Raw genomic sequence first — 23,094 nt, 5'->3', positions numbered from 1 at the left:
ATAAATTGGTGAAACATGATTTCCCTTTCACAAAACCATGTCGACTCTGTCTGATTACCTTCAATTTTTCTAAATAACGTCTTTAATAATAGCTTCTGACATTTTCCCTAAGACATTTGTTAAGCTAACTGGCCTGTAGTTTCCTACTTTCTGTCTCCCTCCCTTTTTGAATAAAGGAGTTACATTGGCTATTTTCCAATCTAAAGGAACCTTCCCCAAATCGAGTGAATTTTGGAAAATTAAAACTAACGCATCAACTATCTCACTAGCCACTTCTTTTAACATCCTAGAATGAAGTCCATCAGGACACGGGGACTTGTCAGCCCACAGCTCCAACAGTTTGTTTAGTACCACCTCCCTGGTGATTGTAATTTTCTTGAGTTCCTCCCTCCCTTCCATTTCCTGACTTACAGGTAATACTGGGATGTTAAGTGCATCCTCAATAGTGAAGACCAATGCAAAATATCTGTTCAATTCATCTGCCATCTCCTTATTATCCATTATTAATTCCCCAGACTCACTTTTTATAGGACCAACGCTCACTTTGTTAACTCTTTTTAAAATATCTATAGAAACTCTTACTATCTGTCTTTATATTTCTGGCTAGCTTTCTCTCGTACTCTAATTTTACCTTCCTCATCAATCTTTTAGTCCTTCTTTCCTGTTTTTTTTAATATTCTGTCCAATCTTCTGACCTGCCTCCCATCTTTGCACAATTATAGGCTTTTTCTTTAAGTTTGATACTATCTTTTACTGTTTTAGTACTTGAAACATCTCTTCCTTAAAGATAACCCATTGCTCAGTTACAGTTTTTCCTTGTCAGCCTTTGGTTCCATTCTACCCTTGCTCGATCCCTTCTCATCACTTTGAAATGAGCCCTTTTCCAATCTAGATGTTCTTCCTTATTTCATTCTTTGCTTTTCTGCATTACAAGTCTAAACCTTATGATACAATGGTCACTCTTAACCAAGTGCTCCCTGAAGGTGAGCAAGGGGCCCTGAGTAGGACTGAAACAAGGCAGTACTGTGGGACATGTGGAACATTCCTTATTCCAGTCCTACTCAGGGCCTCTCCCACCTCTTTTTCCTGTATATTGAGCATCCTGCTCTCACCTTGAACTGTCTCAATTTCTCAGCCTGTCCCCAGAAATGGAGGCAATCAACAAATATTCACTATGAGCCCACGGACTCACACAGCAACCTTGATTACACTTCCTCACAGCCTGCTTCCTGTAACAACTCCATTCCATTCTCTCACTTTCTGTCACATCTGCTTGGATGATGCAATCTTTCATGCCAGTGCTTCTGATCTGCCTTCCTTTTTCCTCAACCGCCGATTCCACCCCCCCTTCCCAACCCCACCGTGGTTGACTGGGCCCTCAACTATGTCCGACCCATTTCCTGCACTTCTACTCTCACCCTTTCCCCGACCTCCCAGAACTATGATAGGACTCCCCTTGTCCTCACCTTCCAACCCACCAGCCTCCGTATTCATCGTCGGCCATTTCCAGCACCTCCAGTGTGATGCCACCATAAAAATCTTCCCCTCCCCTCTTCTTGCAGCATTCTGAAGGAACCGTTCCCTCCATGACCCCCTGGTCCATTCCTCAATGACCCCCAACAACCCCTTCCCTTCCCACGGCACCTTTCTAGGTGGTGTAATACCTGCCCTTTTATTTCCTCCCTTCTCGCGTCCAGGGCCCCAAACACTCCTTTCAGGTGAAGCAGCGATTTACTTGTGCTTCTTTCAATTTAGTATACTGTATTCGCTGCCCCACCCCCCACCTCCTCCCACCGGCATTCACCTACACTTGAGCAGGGGCCCTAACAACCCCACTGTCTTGTGGGTGACTCGGGAGAGACCAAGGCTAAGGGAGTAAACCCTAACAGAAAATCCAGAGCGGAACCCCGAAGGTGGTCATGTGTCACCTTTGGCATGTTTCCGGCAGTTCCTGCAGTCATACCGGTGCCAAACATCGTGCTCTGCACTCCTTTGGACCCCACCAGGAAGGCTGAGAGGGGGGCTAAAAATGCTTGGGCAACTCACAACCTCCATCCATCCGCCCAGGCATGCACCATGGAGAGGTCACTCCATAGTCGCCTCACAGCGACCAAAACAACACAGAAGGCAGCAGTTACGGGTTATAGGTCCAGCTCAATTGACGTAGAGATTGGGCGCCACGGGTTGCCTTTGTCCGTGGGAGAGGTCATCGCATCTCACTGGACAGCTACCGCCCGCCTCAAACCGGGCAGCCCCCGGTCAGTAAGGTTCTGTCCCGCCACAGTCCACCTGTTTCAATGGGTGCTTGGAGCTCAGGGTCATTGCCCGACAAGCAGATGTAACACCGCACCAAACAGCACGACAAAAAAAGGAAAGAATGTACCAGCCCTTCGTTTTGCAAGCTGGAACGTCAGAACTATGTGTCCTGGCCTGTCGGAAGACCTTACACAAATCAATGACTCTCGGAAGACCGCCATCATTAACAACGAGCTCAATAGACTCAATGTGGACATTGCAGCATTTCAGGAGACAGGTCTCCCTGCGAGCGGATCTCTTGAGAGCAAGACTACACCTTCTACTGGCAGGGTGGGGATCCTGAAGAACCAAGACAGCATGGAGTGGGCTTCGCCATCAGAAACTCTTTGCTCAGTATGATAGAGCCACCTACAAATGGCTTGGAACGCATACTGTCCATCCGACTGCTCACCGCCTCTGGACCAGTACACCTACTCAGCAAAATATGCTCCAACACTCTGCTCCCCACCTGAAGTTCAAGACCAGTTCTACGAGGAACTCCATAATATCATTAGTAGCATTCCCGATACCGAACATTTGTTCCTGCTGGGGGACTTTAATGCCAGGGTTGGGGCTGACCATGACTCGTGGCCCTCCTACCTTCGGAGCTATGGCATTGGAAGGATGAATGAGAATGGACAGAGATGGCTGGAGTTATGTACCTATCACAACCTCTGCATCACCAACTCGGTCTTACATACTAAACCCTGACACCAGGTTTCATGGAAGCACCCAAGATCACCCAAGTCATTAGCACCAGCTGGACCTCATCATCACAAGGCAAGCCTCTATAAACAGTGCCCAAATCACACGCAGCTTCCACAGTGTAGACTGCGACACCAACCACTCCCTGGTGTGCAGCGAAGTTAGACTCAAACCAAAGAAGCTGCATCACTCCAAGCAGAAGGGCCGCCCACGCATCAACACTAGCAGAATTTCTTATCCACAGCTGTTACATAAGTTTCTAAATTCACTTGAAAAAGCCCTTCAAAACACTCCAACAGGGGATTCAGAGACCAAGTGGGCCCACATCAGAGACGCCATCTAATGACTCAGCAATGACCACCTATGGAAAATGTGTGAAGTCGAATGTTGACTGGTTTCAATCTCACTTCAAAGAGCTGGAACCTGTCATAGTCGCTAAGCACATTGCACTGTTGAACTACAAGAAAGCCCCCGGCGAGTTAACATCCGTAGCACTTAAAGCAGCCAGAAGCGCTGCACAAAGAACAGCCAGGTGGTGCACAAATGACTACTGGCAACACCTATGCAGTCATATTCAGCTGGCCTCCGACACCGGAAACATCAGAGGAATGTATGATGGCATTAAGAGAGCTTTTGAGTCAACCATCAAGAAGATCGTCCCCCCAGGGACACAATCACTGACCAACACAAGCAAATGGACCGCTGGATGGAGCACTACCTAGAACTGTACTCCAGAGAAAACGTAGTCACTGAGGCACCCTCAATGCAGCCCAGTCTCTGCCAGTCATGGATGAGCTGGACGAACAGCCAACAAAATCGGAACTCAGTGGAAAAGCCCCTGGGAAGGACGGCAATACCCCTGAAATAATCAAGGGTGCCAAGCCTGCTATACTTTCAGCACGCTACGAACTGCTTTGCCTGTGCTGGGACGAGGGAGCAGTACCACAGGACATGCGCGATGCCAATATCATCACCCTCTATAAGATCAATGGTGACCGCGGTGACAGCAACAACTACCATGGAATCTCCCTGCTCAGCATAGTGGGGAAAGTCTTCACTTGAGTTGCTTTAAACAGGTTCCAGAAGCTGGCTGAGTCTACCCTGAGGCACAGTGTGGCTTTCAAGCAGAGAGATCCACCATTGACATGCTGTTCTCCCTTCGCCAGCTACAGGAGAAATGCCGCGAACAACAGAAGCCCCTCTACGTTGCTTTCATTGATCTCACCAAAACCTTCGACCTCGTCAGCAGACGTGGTCTCTTCAGACTACTAGAAAAGATCGGATGTCCACCAAAGCTATCAAGTATCACCTCATTCCTTGACAATATGAAAAGGCACAATTCAGCATAGCGACGCCTCATCAGACCCCTTTCCTATCCTGAGTGGCGTGAAACAGGGCTGTGTTTTCACACCTACACTGTTTGGGATCTTCATCTCCCTGCTGCACTCACAGTTCAAGTCGTCAGAAGAAGGAATTTTCCTCCACACAAGATCAGATGGCAGGTTGTTCAACCTTGCCCGTCTAAGAGCGAAGACCAAAGTACGGAAGGTCCTCATCAGGGAACTCCTCTTTACTGACGATGCTGCATTAACATCCCACACTGAAGAGTGTCTGCAGAGTCTCATCGACAGGTTTGCGGCTGCCTGCAACGAATTTGGCCTAACCATCAGCCTCAAGAAAACGAACATCATGAGGCAGGATGTCAGAAATTCTCCATCAATATCGGCGGCCACACTCTGGAAATGGTTCAGGAGTTCACCTACCTAGGCTCAACTATCACCAGTAACCTGCCTCTCGATGCAGAAATCAACAAGCACATGGGAAAGGCTTCCACTACTATGTCCAGACTGGCCGAGAGAGTGTGGGAAAATGGCGCACTGACACGGAACACAAAAGTCCGAGTGTATCAGGCCTGTGCCCTCAGTACCTTGCTCTATGGCAGCGAGGCCTGGACAACGTATGTCAGCCAACAGCGACGTTTCAATTCATTCCATCTTCGCTGCCTCCGGAGAATCCTTGGCATCAGGTGGCAGGACCGTATCTCTAACACAGAAGTCCTCGAGGCAGCCAACATCCCCAGCATATACACCCTACTGAGCCAGCAGCGCTTGGGATGGCTTGGCCACGTGAGCCGCGTGGAAGATGGCAGGATCCCCTAGGACACATTGTACAGCGAGCTCGTCACTGCTATCAGACCCACCCGCCGTCCATGCCTCCGCTTTAAAGACATTAGCAAACGCGACATGAAGTCCTGTGACATTGATCATAAGTTATGGGAGTCAGTTGCCAGTAATCGCCAGAGCTGGCGGACAGCCATAAAGGCGGGGCTAAACAGTGGCAAGTCGAAGAGACTTAGCAGATGGCAGGATAAAAGACAGAAGCACAAGAAGAGAGCCAACTGTGTAACAGCCCCGACAACCAATTTCATCTGCAGCACCTATGGAAGAGTCTGTCACTCTAGAATCGGCCTTTATAGCCACTCCAGGCGCTGCTCCACAAAACACTGACCACCTCCAGGCGCTTACCCATTGTCTCTCGAGACAAGGAGGCCAAAGAAGCAGCAGCAGTTTTGGGAAAAATAATAGGGCATGAAGGCAAAACTTGATTTTCTAAACATGATCTTTCACATGACAACAAAAAAATTCTTCCATTCGCATTCTCTCTACCTTAGTGTTCTTCAGATTCACACAGCACAGTACTGATACAGCCACCTTCAAAGTACTTATCTCACCAATTCCTCCATAAATTCCATTTACCAGAGATGACTTAATTTTCTAGGACAAAAATGATGTAGCAGGGGCTAAATTGCTAAACCCAGAACAAATTAATATTTCACCTCGTTTACTTGACTGACCTCTCCCAGGCTGAAAGAGTGCTCTGCAGACAGGGAGGTGCTGTTCAGAGTGGACATTAAAAGAGTCTTCAGTGCAGCCTCTCTCTTACTCTGAATATGATCCCGCACGACCCACACACAATATAATTTTCCTCCATCTTGCAAATGCAGACACTTGACCTGAAAGACAATACCTGGAACAAAAAGATACAGATTGTACATTTCCATAGCATAAAAAAAACCAAAAAGAACAGATCCTAATCAGATCATACAAGATTATAGCATTCCACATTCCTCATTCTCCCATTGACTACAAACACATGTCCATCATACTTAATACAAAAGCAAAATACTGCAGATGCTGGAAATCTGAAATAAAAACAGAAAATGCTGGGAATAGTCAACAGGACAGGTAGCATCTGTGGAGAGAGAGAGAGAGAGAGAGAGAGAGGGAGAGACAGAGCTAACGATTCAGGTCTGTGACCTTTCAGCAGAACCTGAAACACAGACCTGAAAAGGTTAACTGTTTCTCTCTCCACAGATGCTACCAGACCTGCTAAGCATTGCCAGCATCTTCTGTTTTTATTCTACCACATTTAACATGGGTAGCTGTAGAAATGAATTTTCAGCCCATCAACCTGGACAAGATTCAAATTCAGATCCCAGAGCTGAAAGCATAGTGCTTTTGTTATGTGTGTGTTATTGGTTAGACGTTAACTTGGCCCCGGCGTCAAATGGTAACGGTTAATCAACTCGTTATTTTTCCAAGATGTGTGAAATATGCTGGACAGAGGGATTTACTTGATCTGTGTCAACTAAGTAGTCGTGCATTCCTGGGACCAGAGTACAAGTTTCTACAGCTCATTGTGTCCTACCCACAAGGTAATCAAAAACAACTCCTAAGCTAAGTTTGGATAAAGGAGGTCCTTCAGGCCACTCGATCCTCTCCTTCCAGAACACAATTACTATTTATTGTTACAGCATCCATATGTTTCGCAAGTGAATCCAGTGTGCCAGGCAGTTGATTTCAACTGATCATCTCCATGTAAAGAAACCTGTCCTAAATTTGCCTTTCACAGACTGTTCCTCTGGTCCTACTACCCTGATGTATCCGAAAGTGACATTTCAGATTTACTTTAATCATTCCACTAAGTTTCTTGTATACATTTGCAAAGGCTCCTCAGAGAAGTCTGAGGCCGTGAAGCCCTAGTTTATTGAATTCACCAGTGTGATATGTAGAATTATCAGCTGTGCAATCTGACAGTCTGACACATGGCTTTATCCACTTCCCTCAGCTAAACGCAGGAACAGAGCTTCAAACATGGACAGACATGAAAACATTCACTGATACTGTGAATTATTTAATCTAAAAAAATATTTTTCTTCTGTCAAAAAACTTGCTTTTATGGCTCTCCTGAGCTGACTGGCAACCAAATTTGAGACAAAAATCTCCATCTGCTGACCCCACCAAAATGTTTCAGGATTATTTGCACCAAGGTCCATTTCTGCTTGTTTTTAGTAGCTGCTTGTTGATTGCCAGTTCTGAATTGGCATTTTCAGATGATTTTTGCTCCCAGTTATATGATGCTGTTTGGTGGTCTGTACCTATTCAGCTGTGATTTATCAAGTGTTTATGACACTATTTGAACCAGTTAGACATAAACAATGGCTGCAGACTAGAAAAGATTTTTATGTCCACGTATTCCAGCAGATTGCAGGTAAACCATAAGAAGCACTGTTTCATGGTGGCTGCTGTGCTCTATACCATGTTTCATAATGATACACCAGGTTTCATGACAGGAGTGTTATCATACCTAATAACCAAGGTGCACAGAGCATTGGGAGAGAGATAGCACTAGAGTAGGAAATGGAAAGGCATTAGAAGGGGTCAGTGTCAGAGCGAATATAGTAAGTTCTAAATTTGGTTTAGTGTGCATTTATATGAATGCATGGAGTTTGGTAAATAAGGTGAGCTGTAGACGCAGATAGCTACATGGAATTATGATGCTGTGGCAATAACAGCAGGACTAGATACTAAATATTGCCGGATACAAGGTGTTCAGGAAAGATGGAGGAGTAAGCTGTATTGATTAAGGAGAACATTACAGTGCTGGAGGGAGAGAATGTCCTAGAGGGGACAAGAATAGAATCTATTTGGTTACAATTAAGAAACATTGCATTACTGGGTGTATTCTATAGGCCACCAACTACTGGGAAGTATATAGAGGAACAAATTTGCGAGGAAATTACAGAGAAACGCAAGAATTAGAGTAATTATAATGGGGAACTTTAATTATCCTAATGTAGACTGGGATAGTAATAGTGCAAAAAGCAAAGAGGGGCAAGAGTTTCTAGAGTGTGTCTAGGAGAATTTTCTACATCAGTGTTTCCAGTCCAACAAGGAAGGAGGCATTGCTGGATTGTGTTCTGGGGAATGAGGTGGGTCATGTGAAAGTAGGGGAACATTTAGGGGACAATGACCATAGCATCATAAGGTTTAGATTGGCTGTAGAAGAGGACAAGGAACAATCCAGAGTTAAGATAACTAATTGGGGGAGGGCCAACTTCAATGGAGTGAGAACTGATCTGGCCCAAGTAAACTGGAATCAAAGATTGAAAGGCAAAACTGTAACTGAACAATGGGCTGCTTTTAAAGAGGAGATAGCTCAGGTACAGACAAGATACATTCCCACAATGAGGAAAGATAGGGCAAATAGATCCAAAGCTCACTGGATGACGCAAGAGATAGGGAGTAAGATGAAGCAGAAAAAAGGTGCATATGACACGTCAGGTGGATAATACAATTGAGAACCAGGCTAAATATAGACAGTTCAGAGGGGAAGTGAAAAAGCAGAGAGAATATGAGAAGAGACCTGTGGCTAACATAAAAGGCAACCCAAAAGTCATAGGCAGTAAAAGCTTGGTAAAAGGGAGCAGTGGGGCTGATTAGGGACCTAAAAAGGGATTTATGATTGGAGGCAGAGGTACTAAATGAGTACTTTACATCTGTCTTTACCAAGGAGACTGCTCAAGTCATGGTAAAAGAGGTAGGTAGACAGACACTGGATGGGCTAAAAAATTGATAATGAGGAAGTATTAGATAGGCAGGCTGTACTTAAAGTTGATAAAGACCACATTAGATGCATCCAAGGATACGTAGGGAAGCAAGGGTGGAAACTGTGGCGGCACTGGCTATAATCTTCCAATCCTCCTTAAAGGGGTGGTGCCAGAGGACTGGAGAGTTGCAAATGTTACAACCTTGTACAAAACGGGGTAGAAGGGCAAGCCAGCAACTGCAGGCCTGTCAGTTAAAGCTCAGTGGTGGGAAAGCTTTAAGAATTGATAATTCAGGACAAAGTTAATAGTCACTCAGACAAATGTAGGTTAATTAAGGAAAGTCAGCACTGATTTATTCAGTGCAAATCATGTTTAACTAACTTGCTTAAGTTTTTTTGATGAGGTAACAAAGAAGGTTGATGAGGATAATGCAGTTGATCTGGTGTACATGGACTTCCAAAAGGCATCTGATAAAGTGCCACATAACAGGCTTGTCAACAAAGTTAAAGCCCATGGAATAAAAGGGACAGTGGCAACATGAATACGAAATTGGCTGAGTGACAACATACAGATAGTAGTTGTGAATGGTTGTCTTTCAGACTGGAGGATGAATATAGTCGGGTTCCTAAGGGGTTGGTATTGGGACGCCTGCTTTTCTTGATATTTATTAATTACCTAGATTTCAGCACACAGGGCAAAATTTCAAAATTTGCGGCCAACACGAAACTTGGAAGCATTGGGATATGTGAGGTTAGTGATAAACTTCCAGAGGACATAAACAGGCTGGTGGAGTGGGCGGTCAAGAGACAGATGAAATTTAATGCAGAAAAGTGTGAAGTGATTCATTTTCATAGGAAGAACGAGGAGAAGCATTATAAAATAAAGGGGGGTGCAGGAGCAGAGAGACCTGGGGGTATATGTGCACAAATCATTGAAGATTGCACAGAAGTTTGAGAAAGCAGTTCATAAAAGATATGGATCCTGGGCTTTATAAATAAGGGTATAGTGCACAAAAACAAGGAAGTTATGAAGAACCTGCATAAAACACTGGTTTGGCTTTAACTGGAATATTGTGTCCAGTTCTGGGCACTACACTTTAGAAAGGATGTGAATGCATTAGAGACAGTGCAGAAAAGATTCAGGAGAATGGTTCCAGGGATGAGGAACTTCAGTTATTTGGATAGGTTGGAGAAGCTGGGGCTATCCACCTTGAAGAGAAGATTAAGAGGAAATTTGATAGAGGTGGTCTGGACAGAGTAGATAGGGAGAAACTGTTCCAACTGGCTGAAGGATCCAGAACCAAAGGACACCAATTTAAGGTGACTGGCAAAAGAAGCAACAACGACATGAAGAATTTTTTTTTTTTAATGCAGCAAGTGGTTAGGATCTGGAATGCACTGGCTAAGACTGGAAGCAGATTCAAACTGAGGCCTTCAAAAGAGAACTGGATAATTATCTGAAGAGAAAAAATTCGCAGGGCTACAGGGAAAAGGCAGGCGAGTGGGATTAGGTGAGCTGCTCTTGCAGAGAGCTGGTGTGGACACAATGGGCCAAATGGCTTCCTTCTGTGCTGTAACCATTCTGATTCTAACGTCAACTACGTTTTTATAATGACCTGTTCCTCAATGTCACAAAGTCCAATTAATCTAGGACACAGCCTGGGGTCACTCAGTTTAATTGCTGTTTGGAAATTACTTGTAAATTCCAGATCTGTAAAAGAACATGAAATGACTGCCTCTTTTAAAAAAAAAAATGCTGACACCTCAAAATGTGAAGCCCAGACTTCAACCAAATCTCTCTATCCCATTTTAGGGAGCAAAAATTCCAGAACACCCAATATCATCAGAACAGTCCAAATCATGAATGCATCCAACATTTCAAGGATGGATATCGACTGCTGAAGATCACTGCCAATATATCTTACCAGTGGAACCTGACAATGGCATAGAGTATTAAAGCAAGAACTAAAGGTTATAATATGTCAAGCTTCAGTTATGTAAAACCATTGATTATACAACATTAAACTGACTTACAGAGTCTGGAACCATCCCTGTGATAGCAGTTTCCAGTGTAGTTCCCTTCATTAATTTCACAGTTGGGCCTTAAAGAAACTTGATTTTTCAATTGCCTCTGGACTATTGGTGTTGATGTTGCATGTCCCTCCAGCTCATCCTTACTTTCTGACATTTCCAGACAAGGACTGTGCTGCAGCGGGAGTTCACTGGCACTCATTATCTCACTATCATAATGATAACACTGGCTGTAAATTGATCCTTCAGGCAAATCACCAGCCACCACTTGGTGCACAGGGAACTGTTCCGATGTTGCCATGCATCGGCTGGTTAACTTTTCACTTTGGTTCATGCAACTTGAGGTACCCGTACTCTTCGCTGCTTCCAGTCCAGCTGCAGGAGATCCTGTCCTGCCATTATCAGGTTCCGATTCAAGGTCTGAATCTATCACATAGGGAGATGGAGTCCTGAGAAGCTCTGAGGTAGCACAAGAAGTGCCTGACTGGTCCACAGAAACCAGCTCGGAGTCACTGCTGAGTTCCAGCTCTTTAAAACCACACAGAATCAGGTTTACATCAGCCTCACCTGGGTTTTCAGCCTCTGTGCCACTCTGTGTGCATTGTCTGACAAATAATTTTACTTGATCATTTAATCCGGCTGGAGAAACTCCAGCTTGCTTTTCATTGGAGGCACTCATTTGTTCTTTGTGCTCCTCATATGGCAGAGTGAGCGCACGGGAGCACAAACCTTTCTGCCACAAAGTCCCTTCGTTGGCTATACCGACAGTATTACATTTAGCACCGAAACAATTATGAGACAAGACTTCAACTCCAGCATGTTTCCTTTCTGAGGTTTCCAGATGGGCACTGTAGGTAAAGATTCTATTTCCAGGCCATACTTCATCCATGGTAGGAGTCCCTGGAGAATCACAGACATTGCTATCGTGCTGGCTAATAAAATTGTCATCCCCATTTGAATAGCTCATTTGATCTCCCAGCAGACAGGTCGGAGTGCCAAAGCTGGACAAGAGTGGGTTCAGAATTGGTGAACCTGGTAATGAACCAACTCCGTCACAGACTACTGCTGATGCCACTGAAACTGGACAATACCCACACATACCAGCAAAGCACAATGTCTCCATCGAGTCCTTTGGAACCAACCGTTCCCTGCTTTGCTCAGGATCGACCTCTTCAAACTGAGATGGACGACCCTCTGTCTGTTTTGTCCCAGCAGACATAGTGGATGGCACCATGAGAAGATCCTGAGTGCTAGCACTTTCCAAAAGCAGCGAGGAATTACTGTTCTGGCGTACAGGGTGCCGCTGTTCAACCTGGGCAATAAGATCATTTGTGTTGTCACTTCCTGGCCTGAAACGACAAAGTGTAGCATAAGGGGTCACATTATCTAGGACATCAGGAAGACCCAAACAAAGCATTTTAAATTGTGGCACATATTAGTGTGAAATGATGGGAACACAATGTCGGACAAACTCAATCTCCAAATCTGGCCAGAGATTATGTTGAGTGGCGAGTGTTAAATACTATCCTTTGATTTTTGGGAGACGGAAATGAATTTAAGTTAAACAGATGGGATGCAACTTTACCATCTCTGCCACTTACAAGAAATGAGTTTAGATAGTATCGGCCCAGAATCCAGTGAATGCATCATCACGGCACAAAACTAGTCATACACAATAGTCTTCCCTCGTAGGTCAAATGCAAGGCTTATGTAGAAAATGGTGATACATACCATGAATACAGTATAGACCACTCAAGTGAATACAACAAAATAGATAGGACAAAGCCATTCAGTCCAATCCTTTCCGGGACCGTACATAATTCACCATATTGTAACCTCTACTCCACTTACGCAAGTCCTCAAAACTTCAAAGAAAATAAAGTTCTGAAATTTGTCCCCTGACCAAGTTGATCTTGCAAAATGCCAGGAAAACCAATTTAACATTATAATCTATAAAAGTAAAACTTAACAGCCGATCCTAGAAAAAAGGATATATTATGGTGAGTGGGGTATTTGATCGCCTATATATACTTACTTTTCTAATGTTTTATCTTATTTTTTTAAAAAATCAAAATAAAATTAAGAACTTTGTTTAAAAAAAAGTTCATTCATAGGTTGTGGTCATAGCTGGCAAGGCCAGCACTTATTACTCATGCCTATACAGCCGTGTGGCTTGTTCGGCTATGTCAGAGGGCAATTAAGAGTCAAACACATTGCTGTGGCATTGGAGTCACATTTAGGCCAGGCCAGGTAAGGGTGGGAGATTTCCCTCCATCAAGGACATTAGTGAACCAGATGAGCTTTTAACAACAATCCAATAGTTTTGTGGAAACCAGTACTGAAAGTTCTTTTTATTTAATTTCTGGATTTATTTAATTAACTGAATTTAAATTCCCCAATGCTATGGTGGGATTTGAATTCATGTCTCCAAATCATGAGTCTAGAACTCTGAATTACCAATCATAAGAACGTAACATAGTCCAGTAACATAACCACTATGCTAGCATATGCTACCCAGCACGATACAGCCAAAGCAAATTGTATTGACAACCTATTCAGTGTGCATGTTAGTGTGGGAAAACTACTTGTTTCTAGTCGAGGCTCAATAATTTTCTGAAACTCTGTAATCACTGAGTTTAAACCCCTAAATACATCTACATTATATCTGATTATTTTAGAAGATATAGGTCAAGTCCTTTCTTAACATCTTTCCTGAATAATAACAAATGTAATTCTCTTCACATCATCAAGTTACAATTCTTAGTTACTCTTCTTTGGACTTTCGAAAACCCATCAATTTTTTTTATATATAAAAATACATTGCCTGAAATAACACATACTATTTTAAATGTGTCATTTAATAAGTTCCAAAGATTGGGATTTATCATAGAATGATTATAGCACAGGAGGCAGCCATTTGGCCCATCATGTCTGTGCTGTCACACTGTGAGAACAACTCAGCTAGTCCCACTCCCCTGCCTTTTCATCCAATTCACTCTTGAAAGCCACGATTGAATCTGCCTCCACCCCACTCTCAGACAGTGCATTCCAGAATCTATTCACTCATTGTGTAAAAAAGATTTTCCCTCATGTCATTCTGTGAACCAATTACTTTAAATCGGTGTCCTCCGGTTCTTAACCCTTTCATCAATGGGAAGGGTTTCTCCCTAGCTACTCTCTCCAAACCCCCTCAATTTTGAACACCTCTATCAAAACTCCTTGCAACCTTCTCTGCTCAAAGGAGAACAGTCCTAGCTTTGCCAGTCTACCACAGAACTGAAGTCTCTCATCCCTGGAACCATTCTCATAAATCTTTCTGTACCCTCTCCAAGATCTTCACATCCTCCTTAAAGTGTGGTGCCCAGAATTGGACACAATACTCCAGTTGAGGCCGAACCATTGTTTTATAAAGGTTCACCATAACTTCCTTGTTTTTGCACTCTGCGCCTCTTTTTACAAAGCCTAGGATCCCGTATGCCTCATTACCCTGCCACCTTCAGCGATTTGTGCACATATACCTGCAGGTCTCTCTGCTCCTCCACCCCCTTTAGAATTGCATCCTTTATTTTATATTGCCTTTTCTCATTCTTCCTACCAAAATGAATCACTTCACTGCATTAAATTCCATTTGCCATGTGTCCACCTATTCCACCAGCCTATGTCCTCTTGAAGTTTATCACTATCCTCCTCACAGTTCACAATACATCCAAGTTTTGTGCAAATTTTGAAATTGTGCCCTGTACACCCAATTCCAGGTTATAAATATAGAAGAAAAGCAGTGATACCAATACCAACTTGTGGGAAACCCCACCATTTATCATCCTCCAGTCCAAAAAAACAACCATTCACCACTACTCTGTTTCCTGTCACTCAGCCAACTTCATATCCATGCTGCAACTGTCCCTTTTATTCCATGGATTTCAACTTTGCTGACAAGCTTGTTATGTGGTACTTTATCAAACGCCTTTTGGAAGTCCATATACACCACATCAACTGCAATCGTGCTGTTACCTCATCAAAAAACTCAATCAAGCTAATTAAACACAATTTGCCCTTAGCAAATCCCTGTTGGCTTTCCTTAATTTATCCACATTTGTCCATGTGACCATTAATTTGGTCACAGATTATCGTTTCTAAAAGCTTTCCTGCCACCGAGGTTAAACTAACTGGCCTGTAGTTGCTGGGCTTAGACATACACCCTTTTTTGAACAAGGGTAGAACGTTTGCAACTCTCCAGTCCTCTGGCACCATCCCTGGACGTTAAAGGATGTTTTGGCAGTAGTGTAGAGGGAGCTTTGCTCTACTTGCAACCTATGTCACTGTTGTTGGCACTGAGTGCCAAAGTAGCACTGATATCCCTCCACTGCATGGTACCATCGTAAAGTCACTTGCTGCATCCAAATCCATTCTGCACAGCTACAAAAATAAGATAATTGATTAAATACTCAGGGACACAGATTGTGGTTGTTAAAAGGCCCTAAATTATATATCTCACAGCGAACATTTCATAGGACAATATACTTCCACAGATTGTGACCAATAGTCTATCTTGCACAACTGACTGCATTTGTTATGCTAATTCTGGAAATGGCATCAGTGTATCTGTTTGTCGTCACACATTTTCATCCATTTACCTGCTGAAAGGAGTTGAGGTGACTTTGGGAGACGACACGGTGGAAGCAAGGCTACCGTCACTATCTAGCTTTGAGCTGGTTCCGGTAAAAATCGGGACATTCGGAACATTGCCACATCGTGTTCTTTCCTGCTGTATAAGAGCAGTATCTCCAGCAAGCAGTGGGCTTGGATCTAAATTAGAAAGCCATACATAGTAAGCACTTAAGTTATGATTCTAGGTTAATAGCACACAGGGTTACCCCATCAGTTAATAAAGAGATTGGCGAAAAAAGTGGGTTCTAACCTGAGGCACTACAAATATCAAGTACATTCTTCTTAATGTGTCCTAGGTAGGCTTTTCTTGTTCCATATTGAAAATATTCTTACTTACAGGGCAATGTAATCATATATCCTCCCAATTTCCTCAATTACACAGTGCAGAAATGTCATTCTGTAGTATTGTTATTATTACAGAGCACATTTCCTAATACTGCTTACAGGGAGCTGGCTTGTTTTTGAGACGTAGCATGAAATATCTGCTCTCTTTTAATACCAAGCCAGTGGAGACAAAGAAATGTGGGAAACAGCTTAATACTGACCCAAACATCTAGGCACACAAATTAGAAAACTGTCCTGCTCCAAAGTGGTCAACTGTTTTACTGGTGAAAAATGGGGATGCACACTCCATCAAAAGGAGAACGTTACTACCTAGTCACTAGGTAGACACTCACTGCATTACTCAACCCTTCTTTCTCCTTTAATTTAGTGTCAATCTTTATTTCTGCTGTCGCATCAGAAAAACGTGATATGGTTTTACAAAAAGCTGTTGCTCTGTCAGTGTGACATTTTATGTAGGTAAGGAGAAAAAGGAACAGTAATTTAATCCTGAATGAAGTTCTGAAATCTCCTTTGGTAGGGAGAGGTATGAGAATACTCTGATCAAACGTGTGATATCAAATGGCTGCTCAACTGACAGTTAGAGCTCTCTGACTCCTCCAGCTAAACAGGCATCATCAGGGAAGCTGATGCCCAAATGCAAAATTTTAAACTCGAAAGTAAACTTGGCTACTATAATTAGTCTGATCTAACTTGGATTATGGGAGGGGAGAAAATAGCCAGGTTTTCTACTCCTACTGGCCATCCAACATCACTTGTTGGAAGAGCTTTCATACAAACATTGTCGTAATGCCTCCTTTGGGAGAATAGCAGACCAATACTCATCAAGGTTCACACATGGCCAAGATATCAAAAGGCAACTTGCACCTTCTTTACCATTTACCAGTAAAACATTCAGAAGGAGAGGGGAGTAAATTGATGGAAAAAAAGAGCAAAAAGAAAAAGGACCAAACTTCCAAGCTTCATGTGTTGTAGAAGATCAGACCTGTTAGATTGACCTTAGTAGTAGGGAAAATATTAGAATCTATTATAAAGGATGTAATAACTGGACACTTGGAAAATAATGATGTGATTGGGCAGAGTCAACATGGATTTGTGAAAGGGAAATCATGTTTGACAAATGTGTTGGAGTTTTTTGAGGATGTTACTTGTAGCATAGATAAAGGAGAACCAGTGGATGCGGTGTATTTGGATTTTCAGAAGGCTTTTGATAAGGTCCCACACAGGAGGTTAGTAAACAAAATTAGAGCACATGGGATTGCGGGTAATATACTGTAATGGATTGAGAATTGGTTAAGACAGAAAGAAGAGAGTAGGAATAAATGGGTCATTCTCAGGACGGCAGGCAACACAAGGATCTGCGCATGGGTCACAGCTGTTCACAATCTACATAAATGATTTGGATATAGGGACCAATTGTAATTTTCCCAAATTTGCTGATGACACAAAACTAGGTGGGAATGTAAGTTGTGAGCAGGATGCAAGGAGGATTCAAAGGGATTTGAACAGGCTAAGTGAACGGTCAAGAACATGGCAGATGGAATATAATATGAATAAATGTGAAGTGATCTACTTCGGTAGAAGAAACAGAAAGGCAGAGTATTTCTTAAATGGAGAGGGGTTGGGAAGTGTTGATGTCCAAAGAGACCTGGATGTCCTTGTTCATGAGTCACTAAAAGCTAGTATGCAGGTGCAGCAAGCAATTAGGAAGGCAAATGGTATGTTGGCCTTCATTGTAAGGGGATTTGAGTACAGGAGTAAAGATGTCTTGCTGAAATTCAATACAGCCTTGGTGAGACCCTAGCTGGAGTATTGTGAACAGTTCTGGTCTCCTTATCTAAGGAAGGATATACCTGCCATTGAGGGAGTGCAATGGAGGTTCAGCATCCCCGGGATGCTGGGATTGTCTTATGAGGAGAAATTGAGGAAACTGGGCCGGTATTCTCTAGTTTTGAAGAATGAGAGGTGATTTCATTGAAACTTACAAAATTCTTACAGGGCATGACAGAGTAGATGTGGATAGAATGTTTTCTCTGGCTGGCGAGTCTAGAACCAGTGGACAGAGTCTCAGAATAAGGGGTAGGCCATTTAAGACTTAGTTGAGGAGGAATTTCTTTACTTAAAGGGTGGTGAATCTGTGGAATTCTCTACCTCAGAGCGCTGTGGAAGCTCAAATCATTGAGCATGTTCAAGACAGAAATCAATAGATTTCTGGATACTAATGACATCAAGGGATATGAGAATAGTGGGGAAAATGGCGTAGAGGTAGATAATCAGCCATGATCTGTTTGAAGAGCGAAGCAGGCTCGACAGACCGAATGGCCTCCTCTTGCTCCTATTTCCTATGATCCTATATTTCCCAAGAGATGATGAAACATGGGATGTGATGAATCCAGAGAGAATTTGTTTTTGACTTAAATTGGACTAATACAGGACAAAGTAAATGGCCAATATAGGAGGAAAAAACACCAGTCAATACCTTCTCCTTTCAATGGAGAACCAAAAAAAGGTCTGCCAAATCTGGACGGAAAACCTGACCCAATATCAGGTACATATTTATAATATATGGATTACACACATGCATGTTATTGTACATAGCAAACAATTTATTTTGTAATCAATAAGAAAAGACTTGCATTTCAATAGGACCTTCCATGACCTCAGGACAGCCCAAAAGCATTTTACAGTCAATGAAGTCCTGTTGTAATGTAGGAAACGTGCCAGCTAATTTGCACACAGCAAGGTCTCACAGACAGCAACGTAAAAATGAACAGATCATTCTTTTTTAAAAAAAGAGATGTTGGTTGAAGAATAAATATTGTCCAGGACACCAAGGAGAATTTCTATGCTCTGCTTCGAATACTGCCATGGATCTTTTACATTCATCTGAAGTGGCAGGCGGTTTAACATCTCATCCAAGAAATGGCTTCACAGATAGTGCAGCACTCCTTCGATACTACACTGAAGTGTTAGCCTAGATTCTGTATTAAAGTCTAAGAAGTGGGATTTGAAACCACAACTTTCTTACTCAGAGCCAATTGTGCTAGGAACTGAGCCATGGGTGAGAAATGCATATTATACCTACGACGTACAACTTTAGCAGTCTATCATGGGTGATAGATCGAAATTATAAATGGGAGAGTTTTAATATTTTCCTAAAAATTACAAGTATCAGATCAAATTCTAATTTAAAACAGAACAAGATTCTCAGGTTTCAATCCAGAATGTTAATGTAATAACCTGCAATTCAGCATATCTTAAAAAAAACAGCGGGCCGGTGAGAGAGCAGAGCCAGAGCGGCGGAGTTTAAAAGAGCGGGCCGGTGAAAGAGCAGAGCCAGAGCAGCAGAGTTTAAAAGAGCGGGCCGGTGAGAGAGCAGAGCCAGAGTTTAAAAGAGCGGGCTGGTGAGAGAGCAGAGCCAGAGCGGCAGAGTTTAAAAGAGCGGGCCGGTGAGAGAGCAGAGCCAGAGCGGCAGAGTTTAAAAGAGCGGGCCGGTGAGAGAGCAGAGCCAGAGCGGCAGAGTTTAAAAGAGCGGGCCGGTGAGAGAGCAGAGCCAGAGTTTAAAAGAGCGGGCTGGTGAGAGAGCAGAGCCAGAGCGGCAGAGTTTAAAAGAGCGGGCCGGTGAGAGAGCAGAGCCAGAGCGGCAGAGTTTAAAAGAGCGGGCCGGTGAGAGAGCAGAGCCAGAGCAGCAGAGTTTTAAAGAGCGGGCCGGTGAGAGAGCAGAGCCAGAGTTTAAAAGAGCAGGCTGGTGAGAGAGCAGAGCCAGAGCGGCAGAGTTTAAAAGAGCGGGCCGGTGAGAGAGCAGAGCCAGAGCAGCAGAGTTTAAAAGAGCGGGCTGGTGAGAGGGAATCCAAAAGTATTCTATGGGCATATTAATAGTAAAAAGGTGGTGAAAGGAGGAGTGGGGCCGATTAGGGACCAAAAAGGGGATTTACACTTGGAGGCAGAGGGCATGGCTAAGGTATTAAATGAATACTTTGCATCTGTCTTTACCAAGGAAGATGTTGTGCAGGTCATGGTGAAAAAGGAGGCAATTGAGACTCTTGAAGAGTTTAAAATTGATAAACAGGAGGTATTGGATAGGCTAGCTGTACTTAAAGTTGATAAGGCACCAGGACTGGATGAGATGCATCAAAGGATACTGAGGGAAGTGACTGTGGAAATTGCAGAGGCACTGGCCATAATTGTCCAGTCTTCCTTACTCAGGGGTGGTGCTGGAAGACTGGAGAACTGCAAATGTTACACCCTTGATCAAAAAAGGGTGTAAAGATAAGCCCAGCAACTACAGGCCAGTCAGTTTAACTTATGTGGTGGGGAAGCTTCTAGAAACAATAATTCAGGACAAAATTAACAGTCACTTGGGTAAAAGCTGGTTAATTAGGGAAAGCCAGCATGGATTTGTGAAGGGCAAATCATGTTTAACTGAACTTGCTGGAGTTTTTTGATGAGATAACAGAGCAGATTGGTTAGGACAATGCTGTTGGTGTAGTGCACATGGACTTCCAAGAAGAATTTGATAAAATCCCACACAGACTGTGAGCAAAGTTATAGCTCATGGAATAAAAAGGAAAAGTAGCAACAAGGATACAAAATTGGCTGAGTGACAAGAAACAGAGAGTAGTGGTTAATGGATGTTTTTCAGACTGGAGGAAGGTTTGTTGTGGAGTTCCTCAAGGGTCAGTGTTAGGACCCTTGCTGTTCCTAATAAATATTAATAACCTAGACCTTGGTGTACAGGGCATAATTTCAAAATTTGCAGATTACACAAAACTTGGAAACATTGTGAATTGAGAGGAGGATAGTGTAGAACCTCAGAAGGACATAGGTTGGTGGAATGGGTGGACGTGTGAGGGGTGAAATTTAATGCAGAGAAGTGTGAAGTGATTCATTTTGGTAGGAAAAAGATGGAGACAATATAAAATAAAGGGTGCAACTCTCAAGGGGGGGGGGGGGGGGGGGGGGTTTGCAGGAGCAGAGGGTCCTGGGTGTATATATGTGCAAATCATTGAAGGTGGCAGGACAGGTTGAAAGAGGAGTTAATAGAGCATACAGTATCCTCGGCTCCATTAATAGGGGCATAGAGTACAAAAGCAAGGAAGTTATGTTAAACTTGCATAGAACACTGGTTCAGCCTCAACTGGAGTATTGTGACCAGTTCTGGGCGTACTTTAGGAAAGGCGCGAAGGCATTGGAGAGAGTGCAGAAAAGGTTCACAAGAATGGTTCCAGGGATGAGGAACTTCAGTTATGTGGATAGATTGGAGAGGTTGAGACTGCTTTCTTTTAAGAGAAGGTTGAGAGGAGATTTGATAGAAGTGTTCAAAATCATGAGGGGTCTGGACAGGGTAGATAAGGAAAAATTGTTCCCATTGGTGGAGGGGTTGAGAACAAGAGAGTACAGATTTTAAAAGAAGCAATGGTGACATGAGGAAAAACTTTTTCACGCAGCGAGTGGTTAGGATCTGGAATGCACTGCCTGAGTGTGTGGTGGAGGCAGGTTCAATCGAGGCATTCAAAAGGGAACTGGATTGTTACCCGAAAAGGGAGAATATGCAGGGCTATGGGAGAAGGCCAGGGAGTGGCACTAGGTAACTTGCTCTTTTGGAGAGCTGGCGCAGACACGAGAGGCCGAATGGCCTCCTTTTGTGCTGTAACAATTATGTGATTCAACCAGACGTGTGTTCAAATTGCCGCTTACACCTCCCTCCCAGACCCCCAATCCCATTCAGCATACTGTACCTTTTCTCATCGTAGCCGATATAACAGGGTGTATGTTAGGTACCTCGAAGTCACTGCTCAGTGGGTTAATGCTACCTGCACCATGCTGGTCATCTAAACACAAACACAACCCAAAGAAACAGACCAAAAGAAAGTACCACAGAAACAGAAAGAGAACATCAGTCAGCAACGGACAAGAGCATTCCTATTTGTATTACAAGCCAAAACAAATATTCACCCGTTGAAAACAATGTGAGCAGGCAGGTCTCTGAATATTTACGCTAACTTAAATTTTATGTTCAGTCGTACCTTGGATTCCCAGTGACTGCACAGTACAAGATTTTCACATGCTCTCATTGTGTTAAACAGGAGAAAAGAGGACCAACATAAACCAGGCAAGGGCACCACCAATAGCATTTTTGTTAACAATTCAAAAAATCCAAAACAGTACTTTTTCCTCCCCCATTCCTACATTTATTTTAAAAAAGTACTAGGAAATTTCTGGCAGAGAGCAATTTCCATTCCAGAGACTAACTGCAGTAGATTTGTGCTGCTGAAATGATTTCTGATCAAGAACAGATTCACACAGACCAGACTCAGCACTTAACCCTTAACTTGCTTCAAAGGAATCCAATGGGATGTTTTGCACCAATCACTTTTAAATTCAGTCATGTCTCACTATTTTCCCCTTAAAGCTCTATTTAATACTGCACCATGCACTAATCAACATATGTAGTTAATTCAGCTTCTTCGTTAAGAGTAACCTTCTCAAAGGTAATTCTTTGTTCAGGTGCATTCAGGCTCCAGATATGAATAGAAATATTGCTGCTTTGAATATAGAACAGGTTCAATTCGGCACTCTGTTCAATCTTCACAGTGCTGCAATTTGCCCAGTACTGGGCCTTTAACACAGTAACCTCACTAAAACTTGCTGAGGACCGCAACATGTTTGTTATAGAAAGGGGTGCATTTTAGTGAATTACAGCAGCATAATAACATGGTAAACACAAGTAATGTTTGCAGAAATTGTGTGTTTTTCAAAAAAGGCGATGCTGTTGCATTGCTTCTTTTAGGATGAACTATTGTGGTGTAAATGTTAAATCAACAAAGTTACAGACTGGTCTTGGAGCTTGCTCAGTGATCTGAGTTCAAATGCCACCATGGCAAGTTAACAAGTTGAGTTCAATAAATGAGATAATTATTAGGCTGGCACCAGTAAATGACCATGACAGTTACCAGAATGTTGTGAAAATCACAGCTGGTTCACTCAAGCCCTTCACAAAGGGAACCTGCCCCCTACCCAGTCTGTCTACACGTGACTCCAGTGCCACGCAATATGTTCTACACTTAATGCTCTCAGGTCAACTAGGGATAGGCAATAAATACTGACTTGCCAGTATACCCCATATCCCAAGATTAAAAAAAGCATATAATTTCAAGTCTGACC

At 43.2% G+C, this 23,094-nt stretch overlaps 1 protein-coding gene across 5 annotated transcripts in view; it reads right to left on the bottom strand.

The window, feature by feature from the left end:
* The window catches only part of pask (PAS domain containing serine/threonine kinase), an 88,069-nt gene that overhangs the window by 23,998 nt on the left and 40,977 nt on the right, over window positions 1–23,094 (bottom strand). For 2 of the 5 annotated variants that reach the window (XM_068041787.1, XM_068041790.1), the window contains exons 10-13: window positions 21,669–21,761; window positions 15,555–15,726; window positions 10,924–12,269; window positions 5,837–6,027 (exon numbers count right to left, since the gene is read on the bottom strand). In XM_068041787.1, the coding sequence (XP_067897888.1) occupies window positions 5,837–6,027; window positions 10,924–12,269; window positions 15,555–15,726; window positions 21,669–21,761 (1,802 nt within the window). The remainder of the gene's footprint in view (window positions 1–5,836; window positions 6,028–10,923; window positions 12,270–15,554; window positions 15,727–21,668; window positions 21,762–23,094) is intronic. The other 3 variants (XM_068041788.1, XM_068041791.1, XM_068041789.1) reach the window with 3 other exon arrangements.

Source organism: Heterodontus francisci, chromosome 11, assembly GCF_036365525.1.
Source record: "Heterodontus francisci isolate sHetFra1 chromosome 11, sHetFra1.hap1, whole genome shotgun sequence".
NCBI lineage: Eukaryota > Metazoa > Chordata > Chondrichthyes > Heterodontiformes > Heterodontidae > Heterodontus > Heterodontus francisci.
This window is presented reverse-complemented; position numbering and strand designations above follow the sequence as displayed.